The sequence below is a fragment of the Sabethes cyaneus genome, chromosome 3 (assembly GCF_943734655.1).
Source record: "Sabethes cyaneus chromosome 3, idSabCyanKW18_F2, whole genome shotgun sequence".
NCBI classification, from domain to species: domain Eukaryota; kingdom Metazoa; phylum Arthropoda; class Insecta; order Diptera; family Culicidae; genus Sabethes; species Sabethes cyaneus.
In genome coordinates, this window is record NC_071355.1 from 62,335,087 (window position 1) to 62,362,548 (window position 27,462).

The 27,462-nt window shown below is 43.0% G+C and overlaps 1 protein-coding gene across 1 annotated transcript in view; it reads left to right on the plus strand.

Moving 5' to 3' along the window:
• Positions 1–291: 291 nt before the first annotated feature.
• LOC128742145 (dynein axonemal heavy chain 5) overlaps positions 292–27,462 on the plus strand; it is a 40,723-nt gene continuing 13,552 nt past the window's right edge. The window contains exons 1-9 of the mRNA XM_053838380.1: positions 292–402; positions 582–880; positions 7,164–8,988; positions 9,152–9,271; positions 9,463–10,732; positions 10,787–11,268; positions 11,321–14,426; positions 14,503–14,736; positions 14,809–20,605. Of these exons, the coding sequence (XP_053694355.1) occupies positions 307–402; positions 582–880; positions 7,164–8,988; positions 9,152–9,271; positions 9,463–10,732; positions 10,787–11,268; positions 11,321–14,426; positions 14,503–14,736; positions 14,809–20,605 (13,229 nt within the window). The 5' untranslated portion in view covers positions 292–306. The remainder of the gene's footprint in view (positions 403–581; positions 881–7,163; positions 8,989–9,151; positions 9,272–9,462; positions 10,733–10,786; positions 11,269–11,320; positions 14,427–14,502; positions 14,737–14,808; positions 20,606–27,462) is intronic.

The window sequence follows — 27,462 nt, forward strand, 5'->3', positions numbered from 1 at the left end:
TTAGTGTATTAGTTATTTGAAATCGTACCGTTATTACTGTGTGGAAACACAGGGACACTGAGCCTTATCCATAACGTTATTTTTGAACTCTTTCGTCCTTTCTTTTTGCGATTGTCGAACGAACGACGATAAACGACAACTACATTTTTTGATACTTGCCACTCGTGCGTGAACGGCACAAAAACCCCTCTGATTTTTGAATCCGTGATTGTTGAAACCCAAAACCCGACTCACTCCATTATGGCGGAATCACCCGATTCGCAGCGTCGCCGGGAAGAATGCGAGCGAAAGGCGCGCCGCGGAGAAATGGATCCCCGGCTGGAGTTTACCTTCCAGCTGCTGATGGATGCCACCGGGCTGCCGCGCCATCAGATTATGGATCACATCTTTGAGGGGAATATGGTATGTTGATGAATCTAAGGATTTCAGATTTAATGAAAATTATTGATTCGACTTTCGTTATTGCAGAAAGAATCAATTTAAATTTGTTGTTCCATACATTTCAACCATTTGTTTCATCACGATTCGACCAGCAATAATTTGAGTTTATTCTAATGAAACCTTCGTTTATCTTCAACCAGTTGGACGAGATCAATCAGCTCTTTCTACCGAATATGCGGAACAAGCTGATGTGGTTCTACCAGGAAGTGGACGAAGTGGACATGCCAGTCGAGCGAGATATCAACAAACCTGGACCGTCTCGAGCGGGAGCGTCCAGCTCTTCCAAAACACCCCAGAGTGCTGCCGGTGGAGCTGCGCAGAGACCGCACAAATTGTTTATCACGGACGGATGGAGCTGTGCATTCACCGGGATATGCATCTATATGTTTCGCATCAACATCCAGAAGCAACTGCCGGAAGAAGGATTTCATAAGGATTTGTAAGTTGAAAATTGTGTTTGTACAGTACTTTAAATTTAATTATGTTTTAAACCATTGGCAATGCATCAAATATGATTGAAACCGTACAGCATGAAAGTCGATACAGACAAAATATAAATTATTTAGTTCTCTGCTACCAACATGTCGTGCTGCAGCAAAGCTGCAGTTTTAAATGGTTGATTCGGTGAACCTATATCTGCTTAATTCTATTTGTTCTCTCAAGCACTCAGATAAATAATACAATACTAACTTAAAATATTGCAAAGTGAATTTCTGAGCTCACATAAAGCGTGGGCGCGGGCATATTATATCCCAATTTCTTCTAACATTTATGTGTAATGAAGCTCGTAATGTCTTCAGTTAGGAAGGTTAAACCACCGATACAGTTCGAATATTATACCGTTAGTTACAGTCGATATCACTTCATTACAATATTGACTAAATTATGCAATGTAGCTCGGAATGTTTTAGCGCTTCTTGACGCTCCTGACGCAATTTCAAACAGATTACATGAAGCAAAAGTCAATCACGCTGATCATCGTCATCGACTAAAAATAAAAACAATTATAGTCAAAACGTTGTGGGAGTTCACGGCGACGATAATAATCATCAAGTGTCAATATTCGAACAGGTACATCCAATAATTTAATCCTTTTTCGCGAGATTGGTACGGTGAGTAGCAAGAGAAGCGTGAAAAAAAGGAACGTGCGACACAAGTAGATTTGCATAAAAATTAGTTTTCCTATACAGCAGCGTTGTATGCGGCATAATAAAGACGTGCGATGGTGCGTGAAACTGATGCTACATTAAAAGCTTCGCGATGACTGAGCTGAACTGGCTGGGCGATGTAGCCATTTGGCACCTTCTTATGATTGCAGCTCCATGATTGCCCGACCACGTAAAATTTATCGCGGAAAGGACAGTCTAAGAAATGATCCGTGACGTGAAGAGGTGACTTTGCTTGTGATTCGTTCGTGGTTTCGTGACGATGGTCAGAGTTTTGTTGCACAGATAAATGGAAATATGTTATTGGAAAACTAAAACTAATTATCCATAAAATGGCAGGTAATGAAGTCGCGGAGAGAAAATTTTTTATAATCGTTATTAATCATTTTTAGTTTATATGACTTAATTCATTTGAAGGTGGAGCAAATCTTCGACAAATTTTAAAATTTCGTCTAAGATGTTTATAAGAATATTCACGTTTACATTCTCTAAATAATGCCCTCCGGGGTACGATGCTGGCCTAACAAGCCCGTAGTTGTATTTTCGAATCTCAACTGGGCGGTGCAGGTATCATCATCTGACGAGAAGAGAATTAATATTATTTATAGTGGAAATATAAAAATGTACTAGCAGAGGAAATTATAAAACCACCCGATGTAGCACCCAAAATAACGCTACGTTGCATTTCTTTCGTTCATTACTATAACATTTTTGGATAAAAATATTGCATGATTTTCATGACTTTATTCTATGACTATATTTTAACTAGCTGTATCCCGCGTGCATCGTCTCCGGTCTGATTGAGAGCGAATTGGAGGTACCCAACCTAATATACTACAGAGTGATTTATGTATTTTGACAGGCATTACCGTACGTTATTTTTGAAATTTCCATTTGATTTTTGCTTTTGATAAGTTTTTGGCATCTGCTTTTCTTTACCAGCCGCGAGCCGGGGAAGCTCTTCCCGTATCAAGAATTTCTCTCCACTGTACTCGGTCCTGGGCTACTCGTCGCCAATTCGTTGCGCGTCTCGACTCGACACACGCAAGTCGGCTTCAACCTGTTCGAGCCATCTAGCACGATGGGCCCCTCTATTCCTGTTGCCGGTAGGGTTCTTGAAGCGAACGGATTACACTGCATAGTCGTTCGGCATCCTAGCGACGTGGCCGGGACACCGTAGTTTAGCTAGATGTACGATGGGAATCTCTCCAAGCAGTGCCTGTCGCTCATGATTCATACGCCTCCGCTACTCTCTGCTTTCCGCAAAAATAGTCTGCAACACCTTTCGTTCAAATACGGCTAGTGCACGTATGTAATCGGTAAGCAAAGTTACTGTCTCAAGTCCGCAAAGGACTACCGGTCTGATTAGCGTTTTGTACATGTATTGTGCGTCGTTGGATCTGCTTACTGGTACTATTATCCGCTATGACCAGAAGTCCCAACTATACGAACTCATCAACCACTTCCAGTTCATCGCCGTCAATAGTCACTGTCCGTGGGAGGCTAACGATGCTTTCTCTGGAGCCTCTCCCTACCATATATTTGGTTTTCGACGCATTGGTTTCTAACCCTATCCTTCCTGCATCCGTTTTTAGTCTGGCGTAAATTGCCTCCGCCGTCCCAATGTTTCTAGTAATGATGTCGAGGTCGTCTGCGAAGGCTAGAAGTGGCTACTCTTGCTGAAGATCGTTCCTTTCGTTTCGCTGCCCGCTCGCCGGATCACACTTTCAATAGCGATATTGAATAAGATACAGTACCGTCTATCCCCTTGCCGCAACCCTCTGCGCGATTCGAAAGGACCGAAACGCGCACGTTGCACATCACTCGTTCCAAGGTAACTTTGATCAGCCGCGCCAGTTCGTCCGGAATACCGTCCTCGTGCATTATCTGTCATAGCTGTTCGCGTCCAACTGTATCGTTTGCTGCTGTGAAATCCACGAAAATATGATGCGTCAGAACGTTGTACTCTTGACGTTTCTGGTGGATTTGTCGCAGAGTAAAAATTTGATCCGTAGTAGCACGAGCCCGCATAAAGCCCGTTTGATACTGGCTTACGAATTCTCGTTTACCGTGGCGGAACCCACTGGAGTTACCACCATATATTGAACGCTGCCACCTGCTTGATATGAACACTTTGGGGCAGACAGGCCGGGCATTTCCAGAGCAGTTTTTGTGGGAAAGCTGTTGACAGGGGAAATTGATTCGCCTTTTATTCTATCAAGAATTAATATTAACATTCCGCCTAGAAGCCTAAGAACGTGGGAATTTCTGAAACTGCAATACCATGATTAATTCCATTAATTAAGGGAATATTAGTCTTCAAGCAACAATAAATGCAATAAGAAAGGAAGTTAAGAGTTCATGTCTATTAGCGAGATAAAAAACAAGTTTACAAGACTAAGATCAAACAACTAACGTATATTTTAAGCTTTTTTGAAGTAATATTGCCTCATCTAGCGCTATAAATCAAGGGAAAAACTAAAAAGCTGGTAACATTATTAAGAGAAACTTTGTTATATATTGCATATAAATCCTTTCCCGATATGCCACAGTATTTTTATATTGCGTAGAGAATCACTGCTCCAAGAAAAAGTTATTTTGCTCTTAGTTTTACATAAAAAATGGGGGATTGCTTGCTAAAGCTGTATCTCGGGATCGGTAAAGAATATCTCAGGGCGATAAGTGATTCTTATGTAAAAAATCTGCGAAACTCGATGAAGTTGAAATTTTTGAGATCAAATTGCCTTCATTGAGAGAAAAATGTAAATTTAATTTTCAAATTGAGTTTAAAAATATTTGGCAGCACTGGTGCTCGAAAGTAATATCTTTTTCGAATTCCTTTGGTGAAAATGTGAAAATAGTGTCTTTCTAAGCCTAATATTTCTCGAGATATAAGCAAAAGAAAATAAGAGATTTTGACAAAAACGGATATTTTCTTTAAAAATGGGGGTGCTCCCGTTAATCGAGGGAATGTCAGATCGGAACCAAATTTTGGATTTTTACTTCCTGACCGAAAACGAACAATCTGGCAAAATTTGGTTCAAATCCATAAAGGTTGATTACACGGGTCTCGGTCACTTCGCGTGGACCGTGGAATGACCCATGTCTTGTATGTAACTGAATGTAACGATTTTGTGAACTATGTAAAACGTGTCTAACGATTAAAAACTGAAACAATCAGTAGCACATTGAAATGCGTTGCAACAACCTCTACAAGTTATGGCGTCAAGTTTTTCGCTGATTTTTCCGCCGCTTTTGATAAATTAAATCATCAAATTACAATTGCCAAACTTGAACGTCTTGGATTCTCTGGTTCCTTATTGAATTGGTTACGCTCCTACCTATATGACCGAAAGATGGCAGTAAAAATTGCCGACTCGCAATCGACATTTTTTGCAGCAACATCTGGAGTTCCATAAGGAAGCCATCTAGGTCCATTCATATCTCTGCTATACCTCAATGATATTCATTTACCACTTAAGTGCCAGAAATTATCTTATGCTGATGACTTCAAACAGTATCACATTATACAGAACATCGACGATCTAAACTTTTTTCAAGAGCAACAGGATTGCTTTTCCTCTTGGAGTTCTACTAATAGAATGATCTTGAATGCATCAAAATGCACTGTCATATCGTTTTCTCGTAAGCGCTCTTTATTACGACACGACTACAAAGTATTTGGCCAAGTATTGAATAGAGTAACTGTTGTTAATGATCTAGGTATCTTATTGGACACTAAGTTTACCTTCAAGGAACACATCACCTACATCTCTGCAAAAGCTGGGCGCGCTCTAGGTTTCATGTTTCGAGTAACTAAATCATTAAAAAACGTCAATTGCCTTAAAGCAGTTTACTGTTCTCTGTTTCGCTCAGTTTTAGAATACGTGTCTATCATTTGAGCACCATATTATCAAAATGGCATTCAGAAAATTGAAGCAATCCAGCATAAATTCCTTCGGTTCGCCCTTCATTTCCTTCCATGGAACGACCCAAATAACTTACCATCATACGAGAGTAGATGTCAGATCGCTGGACTAGATTTGCTAAGCCTACGCTGTGATATTGCAAAGGCTATCTTTGTAACTGATCTAATTCGGTCGGATATTGATTGCCCCGAGCTGCTTCAACGTCTAAATTGTAATGCTAAGCCTCGAAATTTACGTCACAATAACTTCCTTTTTATTCGTGGCTCTCGAACAAATTACGGTCACCTCACAATGAACCATTAACAAGTGTATGTCACGTGTTCAATCTTTGTTTGTAATGAAGTATTTGATTTGAATGTATCTCGTGCTATGTTAAAAAAAATTTCGTCATGTTTTGTCTAGCTGTCAGTGTATGTATGTGTAATGTAGTGTAATGTATGTGAACTAGTTATTAAGATAGTACTAAGTTAAACTGTTGTACTGTAGGATGTTATGTTATCTGTTGTACAAGTTAAAAGATGAGAGGTTTTGTGCCCACGGAAGAAGATATGATGGCATGATGATTGGGGGTTGGGTATAAGTGCCGATACAATACGTTTCTTAATTTAGCCGCCTGCCCTGGGTCAGACGTAATCGTAAGCCGCTCTTAACTTGGAATAAAGACGCTCCATAAGAAGAGCAGAACAATGCCGTGAAGAGTCGTCCCTGTTGTGGGAGCAGACATTCAAGGCTGGTTGGTCGTATCAACCAATACTCAGCAATCGCATGGTTATCCCCCTTCTCTGTCACTGTACGATCTTAGCTCTCACTGGGGTAGGCAACCCGATCTTCACTAAGGTTGCTCGTATTTTGGCTGATATCATGAGGAAATAGGAATAGGAGTTGTTGCATAGGAGGTTGAGAACCACCGAGGGGCCGCTAGGCACTTGACGGAGTTTGATCAAATGATGGGAAATTGAAATATATTTTGTAAATTTTTCTCACCGTATTTTCAAAAGAGATATGTGAGTGATGTAAAACGCTGCTACATTCCCAAGTAGCACACTTTAGGTCCATTTAGTTGAAGCAACCGGATTACGACTGAAATTAGTCATAATTCGGTTACCACAACTGATTTGTAACAACCGTGCTAGTGGGGTTTTTTCGACAAGTAATATCCTTCGGTTGATATCGTATTTGCCATGTGACGAAATATTACATCAAAACCGCTCTAAAATAACATTTACCCATAACTCAACATCTATGGTACGTAAACAACAAATGTTTACGATAGATTCAAGCTGCCAAAGTAGTCACCCATGTAGTCAGTTTACTCGGAATCTGCACTGATAAAGCATTGAATCGCACTTTTGCCTCTACTTACTCTATTTGATATAAACCAAACATATTTCTCGACTGAAGTAATCATCTAAAAGTTTTCAACAATTTGTAACTTTAAATCGCGAACTAACGTTAACGCGTTATAAAATATAATTTACTTTTTCTCCTGAAGATATAACATTTGCGAATTTAGTTTATATTTACTGATCAGCTTTTGAATATATACCTAGCATAAATTACTTGATTTTCAATTAAAATTTTGTTTGATTAAAATTGACGTAAAAATTGATTCCTTATTGCTTTCCAGATACTGCGGCTACATCGATGCGAACCGCGTCGGGCTGGTGACGTCGATCGAACGCATCGTCGAGCATGTTTTCATGCAAGCTCTGGCGTATCCCAACATCGAATCCGAAGATGAGGAGATGAGTTGTAATCTGGTAAAATCGCAGCTGTTACCCGGATTGCGCTCATTCTGCAGTGCCCTGCGCGTTTGCGAGCAGGTCTGCAATCATTTTAACGTGTTTGATGATGGGAAAATAATCGTCTGCCGGGTCGACACCCTGGCGGAGGTGCGTGAGATGTCCAAGAGTGCGTCGACGTGTGCCGAACTGGAGGAACGGGTCAATAACTGGATCAAGGGGATCGCCAAGATCTTGATGGAGAGTGAGCAGCTTAGGAGGGAGAACGATTCCAGCGGTCCGCAGGACGAGTTGGAATATTGGAAGCGTCGCGGGGCGCAGTTCTCCCAGCTGTTGTCACATCTGCAGGAACGCGAAGTTCAGTGGACGTTGTACTGTCTGTCGCAGTCTGGCTCAAAGGTGTTGAAGCAATGGAAAGAGACCGATAAAAAGATAACATTCTGCTACAATGAAGCGCGCGATAATTCCAAATTCATTCAAGCCATGGAAGCTTGTTGTCACTCTCTTTATCTAGACGATCCCGTCAACATGAAAGAGTCGATCGTGAGCCTCCTGCAAACCGTTCGATTGATCTATAGTGTGTCACAATTCTACAACACTTCTGAGCGCACGTCTACTCTGATGGTGAAGATCACCAATCAGATGATTGAAACTTGCAAATCTTACATTACCTGTAGGGGAAAGGAAACTATTTGGACGCAGGATCGGGATCTAGTTCGCACCAAACTTACCAACTGTTTGAAATTAAATCACATCTATAGAGAAACTTATCACGCTGTAAAGTCACAGCCATTTTTACCCGATCAGATACCGTTTGCTTTTTCTGAAAATTACGTGTTTGGGAAATTTGATACATTTTGTGACCGATTGGCCAAGATCATAGCCATGTTTAACCTTATCGATGATTATAACCATTTATTCGAAAGACGTTTGGAAGGGCTTTTGCTGGGAGAAGCCCTTGAAGATGCTATGAACACCTTTGACGAGGCACGAGTGGAGATAATTATGAAAAAATATGATTACTTAGATCAACGTAATTTGGATTTCAACAATGATTTCCAAATATTTATGCAGAAAACCGATACTTTAAAAGAGACGATTGCGTCTATGATTGAACATAACTTTGACAGCGTGTGGGAAACCCCTCAGGGTATTCGCTTTCTGGTTCGCTTCGAAAAGGTCAGTGAGAAGATTCCCCTCAGTACCATGGACGAGAAGTATCAACGCGTGTCCAAGTACTGCGAGAAAGAGATCGACCGTATATTAAAACTTTTTCGGAAACAACGAGACGACCCACCGCTGCCCCGAAACTTTCCCCCGATTGCCGGCCGTATTAAATGGTGTCGTTCGTTGGAGTACCACCTTAACGAGCTGGTAACCACCGTTACGACACACCCAGTTTTGGCGTCACTGCCGTCCACCAAAGACATCGAAAATCGCTACAGCTCAGCCAAGATCATTCTAGCGGAATATGAGCAGGAAATGACCCAAATTTGGCTCAGTCAGGACGTCAGCGTGGCGGACGCCTGCCTCGTGCAGCCAATTTTGGCGTTGCAGGGTGACAGACTAGTGGTCAATTTGCACCCCACCATTCCGCTGCTCATTCGCGAGAGCAAATGTATGGCCAAGATGAAGATCGACATGCCAATCGTAGCTGCAACGTTGCTTTGCAAGCAGAACCATTTCAACACCATTCAGGATTCGCTGAACGTGAGTAGTTAGTTACAAGTAACAATGAATGACTCTCTTATGATGGATTTTATTACCAAAATTGACAATAAATACCATTAAAAGAGGGTAATAAAACTTAAGATGTCCACTGAGATTCTTGTTTTTAAGCATGTGTTGCTTTCGTTTTTTTTTTAAATTTTAGAGTCTAATTAAAATGTTTTTGAATACGATAAAAAAAGTAAAACTGGAAGTTCGACCCTTACTATTACCACAGTTGGTCCGATTAACAGCCATGATGAAGCCAGGACTGAAGTCGATAAATGTAAGTTTTTGGTACTCCACTGGTCTATTATTCTGTGTTGGAAACTGATGGTGATTTTGTTTATTCAACCCGGGTTGAAACTGGATGAATTTTAGGAGCAGATGAGCATAAAAAATTCGTTCAGTTTCAACCCGGGGTGGTTAAAAAAGTTGGCTGTAAATGAAACGAAACTTTTCCTTTTTTGTTTTCAGTGGACCAGTCCGATGTGGATGGAATTCTACGACAACTGCAAGGAGGCGATCGAAACGTTTGACGTGTTGGTTGCTCGGGTTCACGATATCTACTCGAATCGTATACTGCATGTGCTGAACTCGATGCAAGATATTCAGCTGCAGTCTTTACCGAACGACGACGAAATGTGGACCGTAGACGAGTTTTTGGAGTACACTGAAGACACCTGTCGCCAAGCGGCGAACGAGCTGAACCGTAAGAGCCAGATGGTGGAGGAAGCGGTTGAGGAGGTGTTGGACCTAGTGCACCGAGCTTCCCAGATATTCAAACGCATGGTTGGTGCAGAGAACGACTTCTTCGTAGACGAAGAGAAAAAACCGTCGGAGAAGTCATCGCCAACTCCAGAGGCGGAGAATAATGATGGCAATGGGCAGCAGCAGGACTGGAGTATTCTTTGGTCGTGCTTTGAAAATCCATTGCAACTGTTGTCTCACCATGGAGGCGGACTGCCCAAAGGCATGCAGGATATGGTTTTTAACGCAGTTTCGGAGATGCGACGTTACTACAGTCGTAAGGTGATTGATGTCCTCATACGGGTGACCCGAACTTCACTGGATTGTCTGAGACGACGATTCATCGAAGTGGAAGGTGAAGATCTTCCCAGGAGACCTATTTTTATCTTGCAATCGCTACTGATGATACCGAATGTAACAATTCGACCGAATCTAGAGGAGCTGCAGGAAGCACTGGCCATTGCTGGTAAACAGATTACTGGGGTATCGAAAGGCGTTGCCCAGTGGAATACTGGTAAAGAAGTCGAAGAAAAACAACGACCATCAGCCGCTGCTCTTGCATCCGCCGCTACGGCCGCTAAACTGGCGAAAGCGAATGCGGCTACGCTCGATGATAGATCCCGACGTCGCAAGATGTACCGACTGCAGTCGGAGGAGAAACCCAGAATGGTGCACATGACGAAAAGTTTCTACAGCTATGTAATGGATAATAAGGAAGTGGTTAAAACGCTTTCGCTTCTGTCCAGCTGCATCCGAAACATGAAACCTGAGTTGCATCAGTTCGTGGACAAATGGAAGCCGTACCATTTCCTGTGGAAGAATGATAAAACCGTTCGTCAGCTGCTGGAAAATACTCTACTAGAATTTGAGTGCACTTTACGACGGTTGGTAGATTTGGATAGTAATCTTCTGGTTGAACCGGATATGCAGTTCTTCGGACAGAGCATAGCTCTGTCGACCGAAAAACTGAAGTTTGGATTGGCCATTGAGATAAAATGTGACTGTTGTGTAGGTATATATGAAAAAATGGATTAATGATTCATATTTTTAGCTTGCACTCACAAACTTGGACAAGCCATGAAAAAGAAATACAAACGCGAAATGGACTACGTCTACGCCGTGATCAACGAAATGGACCGGAAGCTGGATCGACAAATTCGCGATTTGGATGATGTTCGGACTATTATGGATACGCTGAGCAAGATCCGAGAACAGGAGGTCGATATGGAGCTGAAGATCGAACCGATCGAGGATGCATTCAACATGATGCACAAGTACGACATCCAGGTCGATCGGGAGCAAATGGATCAGGTCGATAATCTGCGCTACACTTGGGTTCGTCTGCAGTCGCGTGCTAAAGAAGTGCACTGCAAGCTGCTCGAGATGCAGCCAGATTTCCAAAGCGATCTGCGCGCCAATCTGGAGAAGTTCAAACAGGACAAGATCGAGTATGTGGCCGAGTATCGGGCATCGGGTCCGATGCAAACGGGGCTGACACCACGCGAAGCGTCCGACAAGTTGTTGCTCTTCCAAGTAAGATTAAAGTTATCAACATTCTGTTTTGCTAATCGATTCCCGCTTTTAGAATCGATTCGACGGAATGTGGAGGAAGCTCCAGACTTATCAGAGTGGCGAGGAATTGTTTGGTTTGCCTCAATCAGACTATCCTGAACTTGGCCAGATCAAGAAGGAGCTGAACTTGCTACAGAAGTTGTACAAGCTTTACAACGATGTCATTGATCGGGTCAGCAGCTACTATGATATTCCTTGGGGTGACGTCGACATCGAAGAGATCAACAACGAACTGATGGAGTTCCAGAATCGTTGCCGCAAGCTACCAAAGGGCCTCAAGGAGTGGCCCGCCTTTTACGCCCTCAAACGAACAATTGATGACTTCAATGACATGTGTCCATTGCTTGAGCTGATGGCAAATCGAGCGATGAAACCACGTCATTGGCAGAGAATCATGGAGGTTACAAAGTATACCTTCGAGTTTGATAGCGAAGGTTTTACGCTGAAGCACATTCTGGAAGCACCCTTGTTGAAGCACAAGGAAGACATCGAGGACATCTGTATTTCGGCGATGAAAGAAAAGGATATTGAGGCCAAACTAAAACAAGTCACAAACGAATGGTCAGCTCACGAGCTGAGCTTTATGACCTTCAATAACCGAGGCGAATTGCTGCTGCGCGGTGATACAACCGCAGAAACTATTGGGCAATTGGAGGACAGCCTGATGGTGCTTAGCTCGCTACTTTCCAACCGATATAATGCACCGTTCCGTAAACAGATTCAACAGTGGGTTTATGATTTGTCAAATTCCAATGACATTCTCGAGCGTTGGTTACTGGTGCAGAATATGTGGGTCTACCTGGAAGCCGTATTCGTCGGTGGCGATATTGCGAAGCAGCTGCCAAAGGAAGCGAAACGCTTCTCGAAAATCGATAAATCCTGGCAGAAAATTATGCAACGGGCTCATGAAACACCGGGTGTGGTTGCCTGCTGCGTAGGTGATGATTTGCTGAAGCAGTTGCTTCCGCATCTACAGGAACAATTGGAGCTGTGCCAGAAGTCTTTGAGTGGTTACTTGGAGAAGAAGCGTATGATGTTCCCGAGATTCTTCTTCGTTTCTGATCCCGCACTGTTGGAAATTTTGGGGCAAGCGTCAGATTCCCACACAATACAAAATCATCTGCTATCGATCTTCGACAACACCCGATACGTGAAATTTCACGAGATAGAGTACAACAAAATGATGGCAATTACTTCCTCGGAAGGCGAGCAGATTCCGCTGGATCGAGCTATTCGGGCAGAAGGTTCAGTCGAAACGTGGCTTACGTCGCTGCTGCAATCGATGCAGCAATCACTGCACTCCATAATCCGCCAAGCCTACGCGTTGATGAACGATCCGAATTTTACTCTGTTATCATTTTTGGAGAAACTTCCAGCGCAGGTAGGTCTGCTGGGGATTCAAATGATATGGACAAGAGATGCCGAAACCGCACTGATGCAAGCTCGTCACGAGAAAAAGGTGATGTCCGAAACAAACAATAAATTCCTGGAGCTGTTGAATACCTTGATTGATCAGACAACCAGGGATCTTACCAAGATCGAAAGAACTAAGTTTGAAACCCTAATCACCATTCACGTGCATCAACGAGATATTTTCGATATTTTGTGCAGAATGAACATTCGTTCGGCGAATGACTTTGAATGGTTGAAACAGTGTAGGTTTTATTTTAAGGAAGACATCGACAAAACCTGGATTAACATTACCGACGTTACATTTGTTTATCAAAATGAGTACTTGGGCTGTACGGATCGGCTTGTGATTACCCCATTAACTGACAGGTGTTACATTACGTTGGCTCAGGCGCTGGCTCTGAGCATGGGGGGAAGTCCTTGCGGTCCCGCAGGAACTGGAAAAACCGAAACGGTGAAGGATATGGGAAAAACATTGGCCAAATACGTGGTCGTATTCAACTGCTCCGATCAAATGGATTACCGAGGCTTGGGACGGATTTACAAGGGGCTAGCGCAGTCCGGATCGTGGGGATGCTTCGACGAGTTCAACCGAATTGAACTGCCCGTCCTTTCGGTGGCTGCCCAGCAGGTGGCAGTCATTCTGACGGCTCGAAAGGAGAAAAAGAAGCGTTTCATATTTACCGATGGAGATGACATTGAGATGAACATGGAGTTTGGAGTGTTTATTACCATGAACCCTGGATATGCCGGCCGAAAAGAGCTGCCGGAAAATTTGAAAATTCAATTTAGAACCGTCGCAATGATGGTACCGGATAGACAAATTATCATCCGTGTGAAGCTAGCCTCCTGTGGGTTCCTTGAGAACATAACGTTGGCGAGGAAATTTTACACTCTCTACAAACTCTGCGAGGAACAATTGACCAAACAAGTGCATTATGATTTCGGTCTGAGAAATATCCTGTCAGTTTTGAGAACGCTGGGAGCAGCCAAGAGAGTGAATACAAGGGATAGCGAAAGCACAATCGTAATGCGAGTGCTTCGCGATATGAATCTGTCCAAGTTGATCGATGAGGATGAACCGTTGTTTATGTCGCTGGTGACGGATTTGTTCCCGAATCAGACCCTGGAAAAGACCAGCTATGGTGAGTTGGAAGCCGCAATAGCAAACCAGGTTGATCAAGCTGGTCTGATATATCACCCACCGTGGGTGCTGAAACTTATCCAACTGTACGAAACACAGCAGGTTCGTCACGGAATAATGACGCTTGGACCGCCGGGTGCCGGCAAGACTTGCTGCATAAGAATTCTGATGAAATCTTTGACCGATATTGGGCTGACGCACAAGGAGATGCGCATGAACCCGAAAGCCATAACGGCATCCCAGATGTTTGGTCGATTGGACGTAGCTACAAACGATTGGACCGATGGTATCTTCTCTGCTCTCTGGAGGAAGACATTGAAGGCCAAGAAAGGCGAATTTACGTGGCTGGTTCTTGACGGACCAGTTGACAGTATTTGGATCGAAAATTTGAACTCGGTGTTGGATGATAACAAGACGCTAACACTGGCAAATGGGGATCGCCTTTCGATGGCACCGACTTGTAAGATCATATTTGAGCCCCATAACATCGATAATGCTTCGCCGGCCACAGTATCGCGCAACGGAATGGTTTATATGAGCTCGTCAGGTTTGGACTGGAAACCAAGTAAGTCGGTCGGGGATATTTGATTGTTGTTGTTGTCATTTATACAAACTTGTACTAAAACCTCCTTCACTTTTAGTACTGCAAGCGTGGTTGAAAACTCGAAGCGCCCAGGAGAAGAAAGTTTTCAACGACCTGTTTGACGGATCGTTCCTCAAAATATACACCTGGGTGACGCAGAATCTACTGCTGATGATGGAAGTCCTTCAGTGTAATATTATTCAGCAGATGATCTACCTGCTGGACGGTCTGGTACCGGTGCTTGGTGAAAGTGAACAGGAAGCTGCCCTTTCAACGACCGGAAGTCTCGATGGTGGTTTATTTTACTATTTTTTTTTCGCACCCAATTCCATAATCTAACGTTTTTTCTCTCTCTGAATGACAGATGACATGAACGACGACGAGGTGGTGAAGGTGAAGGATGAGGCTTGTACGCCGGAGCACTTGCATCGTTTGTACATCTTTGCTTTGGCGTGGGGTGTCGGAGCGTACCTCAACTCAGCGGACCGTCTCAAGTTGGACGCACATATCAAAAAGCACTATCGCAATCTGGATTTTCCCGCCTCGGAGGAGAAACCAGATTCGTCGATATTCGATTACTTCGTGTCGCCCATTGGCAGTTGGCAGTTGTGGAAAACTCTAGTGATGCCCTACGTCTATCCGGAGAACACGACTCCGGACTATCTAAGCATATTGATACCGATCGTGGACAACGTTCGGATCGATTATTTGATAAACGTAATAGTGAAACAGGAGAAAGCGGTCCTGCTGATAGGTGAACAAGGAACCGCGAAGACCGTAATGATGAAAAGCTTCATGAAGAAGCTAAACTCGGAAACGCACATGGGACGGTCGTTCAACTTTTCGTCCGCTACCAGTCCCTATCATTTCCAGAAAACTATCGAAAGCTATGTTGAGAAGAGGTTGGGTAACATGTTTGGACCTAGTGGGGGTAGGAAACTGTTAGTTTTTATTGACGATATCAACATGCCGCAAATCAACGAATGGGGTGATCAGATTACGAACGAAATTGTTCGACAAACAATGGATATGCGAGGATTCTACAGTTTGGAGAAACCGGGCGAGTTTACGAATATAGTGGACGTCCAATTTGCGGGAGCAATGGGTTTACCCGGAGGGGGTCGAAGTGATATACCAGCCCGTTTAAAGCGGCAGTTCAGCGTTTTTAACTGCAACATTCCAGATAATACGTCGATAGATACGATCTTCAGAACACTTGGGGAAGGTCACTATAATGTGAAACGAGGATTTTCGCTGGAGGTGCGAAAACTGGTGAAACGCCTGGTACCTCTGACCCGAACTCTATGGCAACATACTAGAGAACAGTTGCTACCGACTCCGGCTAAATTTCACTACGTGTTTAGCTTGAGAGATCTTTCCCGCATATGGCAAGGAATGATCGGAACACTGTCGACGGTGATCACTTCCGAGGCGGTCCTGATACTGCTATGGAAAAATGAATGTACTCGAGTGTTTGCGGATCGTTTTGTATCGATGTCGGACACGGAATGGTTCCTGAATGAGATGCTTAAGGTATTGGAGGAGGATCTTGGGCCGGAATATAAAGATATGGCAGGATCTAGTCCAGTATTTGTGGACTTTATGCGGGATGCTCCAGAGCCAACTGGTGAGGAAGGTGAGGAAACGGATATGGAACTACCGAAGGTTTACGAACCGGTTTCGGACTTTCAAATATTACGCGAACGTCTGAAGATGTTCCTGCTGCAGTTCAACGAAATGATTCGCGGCACGGGAATGGATTTGGTGTTTTTCCCGGATGCGATGCTACACCTGGTAAAGATATCCAGGATCATACGGCACCCGAGGGGAAATGTGATGTTGGTGGGCGTTGGTGGATCCGGTAAGCAATCGCTTACTAAACTTGCTTCGTTCATCGCCGGATACAAGACCTTCCAGATCAGTTTAACACGCTCCTATAACGTAGCAAACTTTCTTGAAGATTTGAAACTCTTGTACCGATCTTGTGGTGTACAAGGCAAAGGAACTACTTTTCTTTTCACCGACATGGACGTAAAAGAGGAAAGCTTTCTGGAATACCTGAACAACATACTATCGTCAGGTGTGATATCGAACTTGTTCAACAGAGACGAACAGACGGAGATAGTCTCAGAGCTGACACCAACCATGAAGCGCGAGAACCAAAAGAAGAACGTGACACAGGAAACTGTAATGGAGTACTTCCTTCAGCGAGTCTGTCACCATCTTCATGTGGTCTTTTGCTTCTCTCCGGTCGGCGAAACATTCCGACGCAGAGTTATGCGGTTCCCGGCGCTGGTTTCCGGTTGTACCGTTGACTGGTTCCAACCGTGGCCGAAAGATGCGTTGGTTGCAGTTGCCCGACACTTCTTAACCGACTTTTCAATAGAGTGCACAGCAGAGGTGAAGGATGAGTTAGTGAATGCTCTCGGAACTATACAGGACATCGTATCAACGACATCGACCGAGTACTATCAACGGTTCCGGCGAGCAACGCATGTAACTCCCAAGTCGTACCTGAATTTTATAAGCGGGTATAAGAACATTTATACTCAGAAACACAAGGAGTTGTGCGACGGAGCGGAGAAGATGGATACTGGTCTGGAAAAGCTAGCCGAAGCATCGGAGTCGGTGGAGATTCTCAAGATAGACCTTGCTCATATGGAAAAGGACCTGGTGGAAGCGTCGGCCAAAGCCGAACGGGTCCTGGTGGAAGTCACTGAGCGTGCCATGCAAGCTGAAGTATTCAAGAACCAAGTCCAGGTGGTAAAAGAGAAGGCTGAAGCACTGGTGCAAAACATTGCAGCCGAGAAAGCGCTAGCTGAAGAAAAGCTTGAAGCGGCTAAACCGGCACTAGAAGAAGCTGAGGCCGCACTCAATACCATTAAACCGGCCCACATTGCTACGGTCCGTAAGCTTGGCAGACCGCCACATTTGATTATGCGCATCATGGATTGCGTGTTGATAATGTTTCAACGTAAGTTACATCCGGTAATTGCCGACACTAGTGCACCTTCTCCGAAGCCTTCGTGGCAGGAGTCACTGAAAATGATGGCTAGCACCACCTTCCTGTTACAGCTGCAAAACTATCCGAAGGATACGATTAACGACGAAATGATCGAGCACTTGCAGCCCTACTTCCGCATGGAGGATTACAACATGGACACTGCAAGAAGGGTGTGTGGCGATGTCGCTGGATTGTTATCTTGGACAAAAGCTATGGCATTCTTCCACGGCGTGAATAAGGAAGTGTTGCCTTTGAAGGCAAATTTGATGATGCAGGAAGCTCGTTTGAAGATAGCAATGGACGATCTGGCAGCTGCTGAGAATCAGCTGGCAGAGCGCGAAGCAGCGCTACAAAAGGTTAAAGATCAGTACGATGCGGCCGTTGCGGAGAAGCAACGACTGACCGATGCTGCGAATAGTTGTTTGCGCAAAATGACAGCGGCTACGGCACTGATCAACGGGCTTGGTGGCGAAAAGGCACGCTGGACACAGCAGAGCAAGGAGTTCAAAATTCAACTCGGTAAGCTGGTTGGCGACGTTCTGCTGGCAACTGGATTCCTGTCCTACTGTGGCCCATATAATCAGGAATTTAGAGGAAATCTTTTCAAAACATGGATGAACATACTGAAAACTCGGACCATCCCGTATACGACAGGATTGAGTATCATCGGAATGTTGACAGATTCTGCTACCATTTCAGAGTGGAATCTACAAGGGCTGCCGAATGATGAACTATCCATACAGAATGCACTGATCGTAACGAAATCAAGCAGCTACCCGTTGCTAATTGACCCGCAGAGCCAGGGCAAGATCTGGATCAAATGCAAAGAGGATCAGAACGAACTTCAGATCACGTCATTGAATCACAAATATTTCAGAACTCACCTCGAGGACAGTTTGTCCCTGGGACGTCCACTACTCATTGAGGATGTTGGAATAGAGCTGGATCCGGTTATTGACAACGTGTTGGAGAAGAATTTCATCAAATCGGGTTCCATGGAGAAAGTTCTCGTCGGCGATAAGGAGTGCGATGTGATGCCCGGATTTATGTTATACATTACCACGAAACTCCCGAATCCTCCGTTCAGTCCGGAGATTAGCTCGAAAACATCGATTATTGACTTCACCGTGACGATGCGAGGTTTGGAAGATCAGCTCCTAGGACGGGTGATTTTAATGGAAAAAGCTGACCTGGAGTCCGAGAGAGTACAGCTGTTCGAAAGCGTGATGAAAAATCAGCGCAGCATGAAAGAGCTGGAGGCCAATTTGCTGCTTCGGTTAACTTCCACCGAGGGTTCCCTGGTGGATGATGAAGCATTGATTGAAGTGCTTCAGGAAACAAAGACAACGGCGGAAGATGTCAATCAAAAGTTGAAGATCGCTGAGGTGACCGAGAAAAAGATTATGATCGCAAGAGAGGAGTTCCGTGCAGTAGCAGCGCGCGGCTCAATTCTATACTTTTTAATCGTTGAAATGTCCAATGTTAATGTTATGTATCAAAACTCCCTGAAACAATTCTTGATAATTTTTGATAACTCAATTACGAAATCAGCTAAAAGCAACATAACGGAGGAGCGGATAAATATTATTCTGCGATATTTGACTTATGAGGTTTGGGCTTTTACTAGCCGCAGTTTGTACGAGAGACATAAGCAACTTTTTACGCTAATGTTGGCGATAAAAATCGACTACCAGAAAGGACACATCAGCCACGATGAGTTTATGGCATTCGTCAAGGGAGGTGCTTCGTTGGATTTGAATGGGGTTGCACCGAAACCTTTCCGCTGGATTCTCGATATAACTTGGCTGAACTTGGTTGAGATTAGCAAACTGAAAACCTTCCACGGAATTTTAAAGAAGATCGAATATAACGAACGAGATTGGAGGCTTTGGTATGAAACGGAAAGACCAGAGATGGAAGTGATTCCCTGTGAATATGAACATGAGTTGGATGTGTTTAGAAAGTTACTGTTGATTCGGTCGTGGAGTCCAGACCGAACCATATCGCAAGCTAGACGGTATATTGAAGTTTCGCTTGGAAAGGAATATGGAGAGATGCATATTTTAGATTTGGAACTAACCTGGGTTGAGTCGGAACCAAGAACGCCTCTAGTCTGTATACTCTCCATTGGCTCGGATCCGACAGTACAAATAGCGGCCCTTGCCAAAGCAAAGAGCATTCCGTTGAAAACGGTATCCATGGGCCAAGGTCAAGAATATCATGCTCGCAAACTTATGACAGATTGTATGTCCGTTGGAGGTTGGCTGCTGCTACAGAACGTGCATCTGTCTTTGACTTTTTGTAATGAAATTATCGACATTCTTATTGAAACTGAACACGTTGCTGACTCGTTCCGTTTGTGGGTCACCACCGAAACGCATCCACACTTCCCGATTGGTTTGCTACAAATGGCCATTAAATTTACCAACGAGCCTCCGCAGGGCATTCGTGCCAGCTTGAAACGAAGTTATCTTGCTTTTACTCAAGATTATCTGGATTACACTTCCGCAACTCAATGGCCTCCGCTGCTCTATACTGTTGCTTTTCTACACTGCGTCGTCCAGGAAAGGCGTAAATTCGGACCCTTGGGATGGAACATACCGTATGAATTCAACGCAGCGGATTTCTCCGCTAGTGTACAATTTATCCAGAACCACTTGGATGAGATGGATCCGAAGAAGGGAGTTTCGTGGCAAACGCTTTGCTACATGCTTGGTGAGGTTATGTACGGTGGCAGAGTAACAGACGACTTTGACAAACGTCTGCTGACCACCTTCACTCAGGTTTGGTTCTCCGAGCATCTGCTGACACCAAGTTTTGAGTTTTACCGCGGTTACCGGGTCCCGAATTCACGCAACATCCAAACTTATATCGATTATATTAACCAATTGCCGACGACCGATACGCCGGAAGTGTTCGGGCTCCACCCGAATGCGGACATTACTTATCAGATCAACACTGCAAAGGGTATTTTAGATACAATTCTCAGCGTGCAACCGAAAGAAGGCGGTGGCGGTGGCGGAGAAACCCGCGAGTCCATCGTATGTCAGCTGGCCAACGATATGCTACGGAAGCTGCCTCCGCAGTATGTCGCCTTCGAGGTGAAGGAATCGCTCGCTCGGATGGGTGCACTGTTGCCAATGAACATTTTCCTAAGGTAAGTCGGTAGGGCCAGCCGATTCTGCTGCAGCTTCCGCTCCGATTCCACGCAAGCGAAAACGGATCACGAAACACGGGCAGAATCGGCCAGATTGTGGGAGGTATTGTTACGGACGAGGATATTGCAGTTTTGATTTTGTTGATTCGTTAATTTTGTTAATAACTTTTGCTTTCCTCGTTGATATTTTTTTTATAGTTGAAGTGTGCTATAGCTAGTTAATCACAGCTCAATGTTACTTTTGTCTAAATGTTTAATTCTAAAACTTGAGCGCTCTGGCCGATTTAACAATTTCATTTCCCAATCAATTATTTTTGAAACTAATATTGACTAGGGTGTATTTGTAATTACAAACACTTTTTGCGAAAACTCGTTACTTGAAAACTGCTGGTCGATCTTCGACATAATATGAAATTTGAAAAAAACTGTCATATTAATTAATCAAAATTCGTTTTAGAAGTAAAAACTCGATTATCTTGAAATATGTAACCTTTGTTATGGCACAAAAAAATAGACTTTATATTATAAAAAACCTGACACAGTATAGAAGTTTAGAAGAAGAAAATCATATGACTTTAAGTATTTTAATGACAAGATTGCACTGGGGACAGTTCCAAAAATGCTCCCGAGATATTTATTAAATGCAAAATAACCTACCACACACATAAAAAGGAAAAACACATTTGACTGGATAAAAACTATCTTGCGGATGGTATTTTCCGGGTAAAAGAGTTGTTATTTTCAAAACCTTATTTTGAGCAAGTTTTTCTGGCAGTGTTTTTCAGATTTTATTGTTTCTGTGAAGCTCATTGATTTGCCAACAATTTTGTCAGAGATCATATTTTGATCAGACGAGTAGTTTTCCTGTATTCAGTAATTGCAACTTTTATTGTGATTTATGAATATGGTCTTCAAGATGGTTTCAAAATATTTGATACTGAAAGTGATGATAAAATTCGGAAAGCAGCCAAGTTTGATTGGTTTTGCCAATTTGTATTTATATTGCTTTGATTCAAGTTTTAGTATGCATACATGTGATCGTAGTTTATCCTTTTAGAAGTATTGTAAGTAACAACAAATAATAAATACCCTGTTATTATATCATAGCCACACACACATTTTAGGTTTAGCTCGTGAACCTTGTATAAGATTATAGAACTTCGTTACAAATACAAATTATACAATTTGTATCAGAATTGAAGATATCATGAATTAATTAACAATATGATAACATGGGTTTGAAATTCAACTTTAATATATGGTCGGTGTTAAATCAGACCGGACCAAGTCGTAAAATTTAAAAAATGAGTTAATGACAACAAACGATCAAGAATTTTCTAATTTACATATTACTCTAATCAGACTACATAAATGTTGCAAACAGCCAGAGCTACGAGATGATTTCGAACTATTGATACGTATAAACCATGCAGAGTAGCAAATTTTGAACGCGTCATCAGTTGACATACTTCCAACCAAGATCTAAAAATACTAAATTTACTCACTCTCACGCGTGCGAATATGAGAAGCATAGCTTCCAAGGCTTACGCCACTGACGTAAACGTACGGTCAACAACCGTCGGTACTATGTGTATACATTCTGATACCTACACACTCGCGAGCACACAGCTTCAAAGCGTCTTTCTGCACAGTCAGCTCACGAGGCCGACAACTCGCGAGCACCAACAGCCCATGAGGGCTTACGGCACACTAGGATGTGTGGATACAGATTTTACACCCTCGCTTATATACGTAGGAGTGTGAGCCCTCGCGAGGGAGCGGTTTTAGCTGCTCGGATAGCAATGTTGAGCGAGAGCGACGACCATGGCTGATAGTTAAATACCTACACACTTGCGAAAACTCGTTGCAGTGCATGAAAAACAGAGTGTGGATCCGAAAGAGCTGCTCATGTTGGCGGGTTTTTAGATCGAGAATGCGTGTGTGAGAAAACTAGACCGCACGAGTGTGGGTTTCGCAAAATTGCCGGGCCTAGCCGATTCGTGACCACGAAACTAATAGAGATTTTTAAGCCTGATCGCACTTACACAAAATCCCATGACGAATTATCAAAACTTACGTGAAAACAAAAGCAATAATATTTGCTTTGCACACAAAAACCAAACAATTATCAGCAACTTCGTAGTCGCGAATTCCAGACCAGGAGATGCGGTTTGGGCCGCAACTACTGTCATTATGGTTAGTGACAGAAATCTGAAAAACAGAATCTGAAGAAAAAGCTAATATTTCTAGAGCATTGAAATTGTGATGTTTGCAGAGAGCAAATTCTATTGCAATTATTTTCATAATATCACTGCTAGACAGTGCTTATCATTCCAGCATCATTAGATAAATAGATTTGAATCTATTTATTCAATGTTGCTGTTAAAAAAGGGACTCTCGTTTCTTTGAAATTTCACTGCTGGAAGTCGTAAACAGTGTTGAATAGTAAACTATCAATTTTGATACATCCACTATTCTTGATCCCATTTATCGCTTTTGGTTGCTAGTTGAAATACATAACAGAGATGCCATCTGCGTCTTGCAAGAGCAGTTGTGTTCGTTCGGAATGTAGCCATCGTTTCCGTCGTTGTTTAGCATAGAGCCGAAGTGGCTCGTACTGTATCGAATAATCGTGTCCATTCAACTCGGTATTATTAAAGCACTCGTCGCCAATTTCCTAAGTGTCTCGCTCTGAAATTGCAAGCCGCCTTCAACCTAGTCGAGCCATCTCACGTGGCCGCCTGACATGACTCTGGTATCGGTGAAGTTGCTAAAGAGAACTGTTTCCGCCGCGCTTTCGTCCGACATTCTTAAGACATGTCCAGCCCCTTGTGACCTCTTGACATTGTTTTTCATTGACCTTTGACGCTCTTCGCTTTCTGTTTGTACTTTGTACCAACATGTCCGCAGTACCTTTGGTTCAAATACGACAAAACCGCGTATGTACTCCATATTCTGGGCCACAACTTTAAGTCCATTAAGAACTGTCGGCGTAATAGACCTTTTGTACATTACCAGTTTCGTACGGCAGTGCATGTTTCTTGTTCGTAGCACAGTTTGGGAACTCTATACCTACCCAGAGCCGTAGCGTGACATTGTGGCGCCCTTGGCGGAATCCCAAATTGAAACCTCCTCGTTTCCTAAATCACTGTTCTTTCCGGGTTTATCATTTTTTTCGTTTCCACCTCTTATTTAATACTTCGCTGTACTTAACGTATGTATTGAAAAAATAAACTAAAAAAATACAAACGATAATTCAATTAATCAAATTTTAGTTAAAGCCCACGTTCAATAAATCTTGTATTGTATATCCTAAATGGCTTTCGCCGGAACCTCCGCTATGGCCGATCACAAAATAGACGTCGGAATACTAATCAACTCTTTCGTGGCTTTGGCGCTCAGCTCCTTCTCCGTTTTGGCAATAAAATTATTGCAGTAAATGCTCCGATTGAGCTTCGCCCAAAAATTTCGAACTTGTTGCAGTTGCAGGACGTTGGAAGAGTTGGTGATCGTCGGTACAAGGTTTCTCAGCCAGTTTATCTCCTCCAATAATCTCTCGTCATAATGGATCGATGCCAGGTTTGGCCAATAGACCATATCCTTTACGCGATACTTCATGATGAAGGCGGCAACTTCCGGTAGGTACTTCGTACTGAATGTTCGTATCTCCTCGTTCACTGTAAACCCTGAATGAAAGAACAGCGGCTTGATTATGTTTTCGCTGGTCGCCAGTCACTGAAGGGTCTTTTTCGGGAACTTGAGACGAAAATATACTTGCCTTCTTGGTAGAGGACGTAAAGTATTCGGCCCTCTGTCAGTCATTATCATCCAACGTCAAGTAGTTTTCGTCGCTCATTATGACCACGACATCGTTCTTCACCGAAAAGACCAGCACCTTCAGCCGTTCTCTGGGCGATTGCCTGTTAGTCAAAAACAGGCAGCTTCGACTAACGCATCTGCATAAAAATGTTCATTTTGGCCAAGATCTTCTTCGCGATGACTAGACGATGAGATCACCTTGCTCTCAGTCTTCATTTTCAGCTTCCGCTGCACTTTACGGTTGTGCTTCTGGAACCATGCTTCCGTAGAACGTTATCGACTTTCTCGCGGGAGAGGCCAGTAAATGCCTTGATGCGCGGGAGAGGTCAGTAAAAGACTAAATGCCAGATTGTCTATATTCAGCGGATACGAAGTGCTTCACCGGGTCCAGTTTCTTCGCTACGGGATGAAGCTGGCAGTACGAACAAAGCATCAAGCGCAGTCGTTTGACTGTTTTCGCCATGGCTGTTGCATGCAAATCAATTGATAACGTGACTTGAAAAATCGCTAAAATCAGTCCAGTTTTTTACAGGTTGATTTACAGGTTTTGAATACATGTCGTTTTTAGCGCCCCCAACAGCTAGCGCGCTTGGCAGGGCTGCACCTGCCTACCCCCTGCTAAGACATATATGTAATCGACCCTGTCAATGTGTTTTTATGACTAATATTGATTAGGGGATATATGTAAATATAAAGAATATTCGGCCATAATGAAACATTCTGGGTTTGGCATCTGCCGAAGAGGGTCTACGACATCGTCTCATATCTTCGTTAGCTGTTCCTCCTCGATCTATCCTGGACTTCTTCAATGATAAACCGGCTTGATTATCGTTACTGGGAGGACATCCATAGGAGCTGCCCATTTGATTCTGCTTGATCATGTGCCTGGTCGAAAGGTTGGAAATCGACCACTAATCGCATAGTCAGGGTTATTATGCCCACGCCTAAGTCTAGGTCCAAAGGTCCTAGCCAAATCTAAGCGCTAGCCATAACCATAGCCCATACTCATTCCCAAGCACAAGTCAAAGTCTACGCCCAGGATACTTTTTTTGCACTGGGACAATTTAATCGACCAATTTTCAAAGAATATGGGCAATATTTCGGCTGGTATTGTCGCTAAGGTGGTCAAGCGTATAATTCACATTTGACAAACCCCTACCTACACTTCCCAAGTAACAATTTGGGTTTTATTATACTCTTGTGATGGAATTTAAAACCAAAATTGGCCTTGGAAACCGCCATAAGAGTGCAATAAAACTCACATTGTTGCTTGGGTTGGCTAATGGAGTCGGATCGCACGATCTTGGTGGCCAACTGAAGGGTGTATTCGGAGAAATTATCGATTTTGTAACAGCCGCAGCATAGTATGTTGCACCAGTTTGTTGGAAAAAAGGTTCTTGATTGTCATCAATTTCATTAACACTTCAGAAGAAAAAAATTCAAATGAAAAAGTTGATGGATGGCAACATTCATAAATCACACCAAACTGTCAGATTCTCAGGATTTAAATCTACCTGTTGGTTTGCATACTTTACTACAACAAATACTGGACCAGGTTTTCCTTTTCTCTACGGTAATTACATTTTGGCGTGGTGATTGTTAATATTATTATCAAGACTCGAGGTGAAGCACGTTTTGGTCGTGATTTTGAAGCACGGACCGCGCTACTTTCTTTTCGTTATTCTTAAATAGAGAACCAGTCGGTTTCGTGTCAGAAACCTAATTGATTTATTCGTATACATTCGCCTAGTCTGGCTGGCATACAGGAAACATGCGACTGTTCGCAATCATAAACAAACAAACCGTTGCGAAAAATAATAAACTGCGAACGTTTTGCTCGCTTAAATCGAAAGTACGAAACTGTGTCAAAGCAAGTTTGCAGACTACCGGTCTGTTCGGACAATATCTTCCGGTACGAAAATCCTGCTTTTTGATTTATATTAAATATTTATTTATGCGACTTTGAGACTTTGACTTAATGAAGTGATTAGGCTGGGAAACGTCTAGGTCCGTTACAATGTTACTCCGCTGTAGTGACGAACTGTTAATGCAATAATTAAGCACCTGTTTTTATGGATAAAGTGCATTTCTGAATCTTATTAGCATACGATTAGAGTTGCACCATTCCTCAAATAAATCGATCACTTTCTAAAGCCGCACTTCATCTCTTATGGTTTCAATTGGCAGACAATTCTTTATATTATCGGCGTAACACAGCCTTCTTCCAACAGGCCACAGTCGAGTGACGTCGTTCACGAACAGCGAGAATAGCAAAGATCCCACAATGCTACCTTGTGGAACTACAGAACTATTCTTGATTGAGTTGGGCCCAATTTAGTTGAATTTTTTACGATTGCTTAGTGAGCACTCACTAGTGAGCAGTTGACACTCCCAATTTATCAAACTATTTCTTCGCGGCCAAAACTTTAAAATGCTATCCCCACCCTATTCCGATACAATCGGCCGAAACAAAACTTGCGTCTGTAGCCAGTTATTGAAAATAACGTTTGTTCGTGAGCTATTCGAATGCTAATAATCGGTTTTACACTGAGTGTCATTTTTATATCAATTTCTACTAAATGCTATGCTTACTACATCTGCTACACGACGCATGTAAATCGCTTTCTTTTTTTACCAGAAGTACAGTCATTTCCTGATTGTGAACCCACAATTATGGATCAACATTGTTTTAAAATCTCTGTTTTAGCAAAATAAAATATTGAACAACATATTCTAGTGAAAACCAAATATCAATATTTTTACATAAACGGTGCCTTCTCTAATGGTCAATTGAATGCAATATCAATTGTTTTGATGGTGGCTAATTGCTGGAGCACGACCAACTACCGCAACGAGGAAAATAGCTGCTGGTCGGTAACATATCTGCTGTCCGGAATGCAACTCGGCTATTAAAACGATAAAGCGTATCATTCAACGAGCTGCTCAGTTTGCAATAATTCAACTAGTACAATTATGACCATCGTAAAAATATTTTAAAACTGTAGGTACTCCATACTCGTTTGGGTTTCCACAGTACG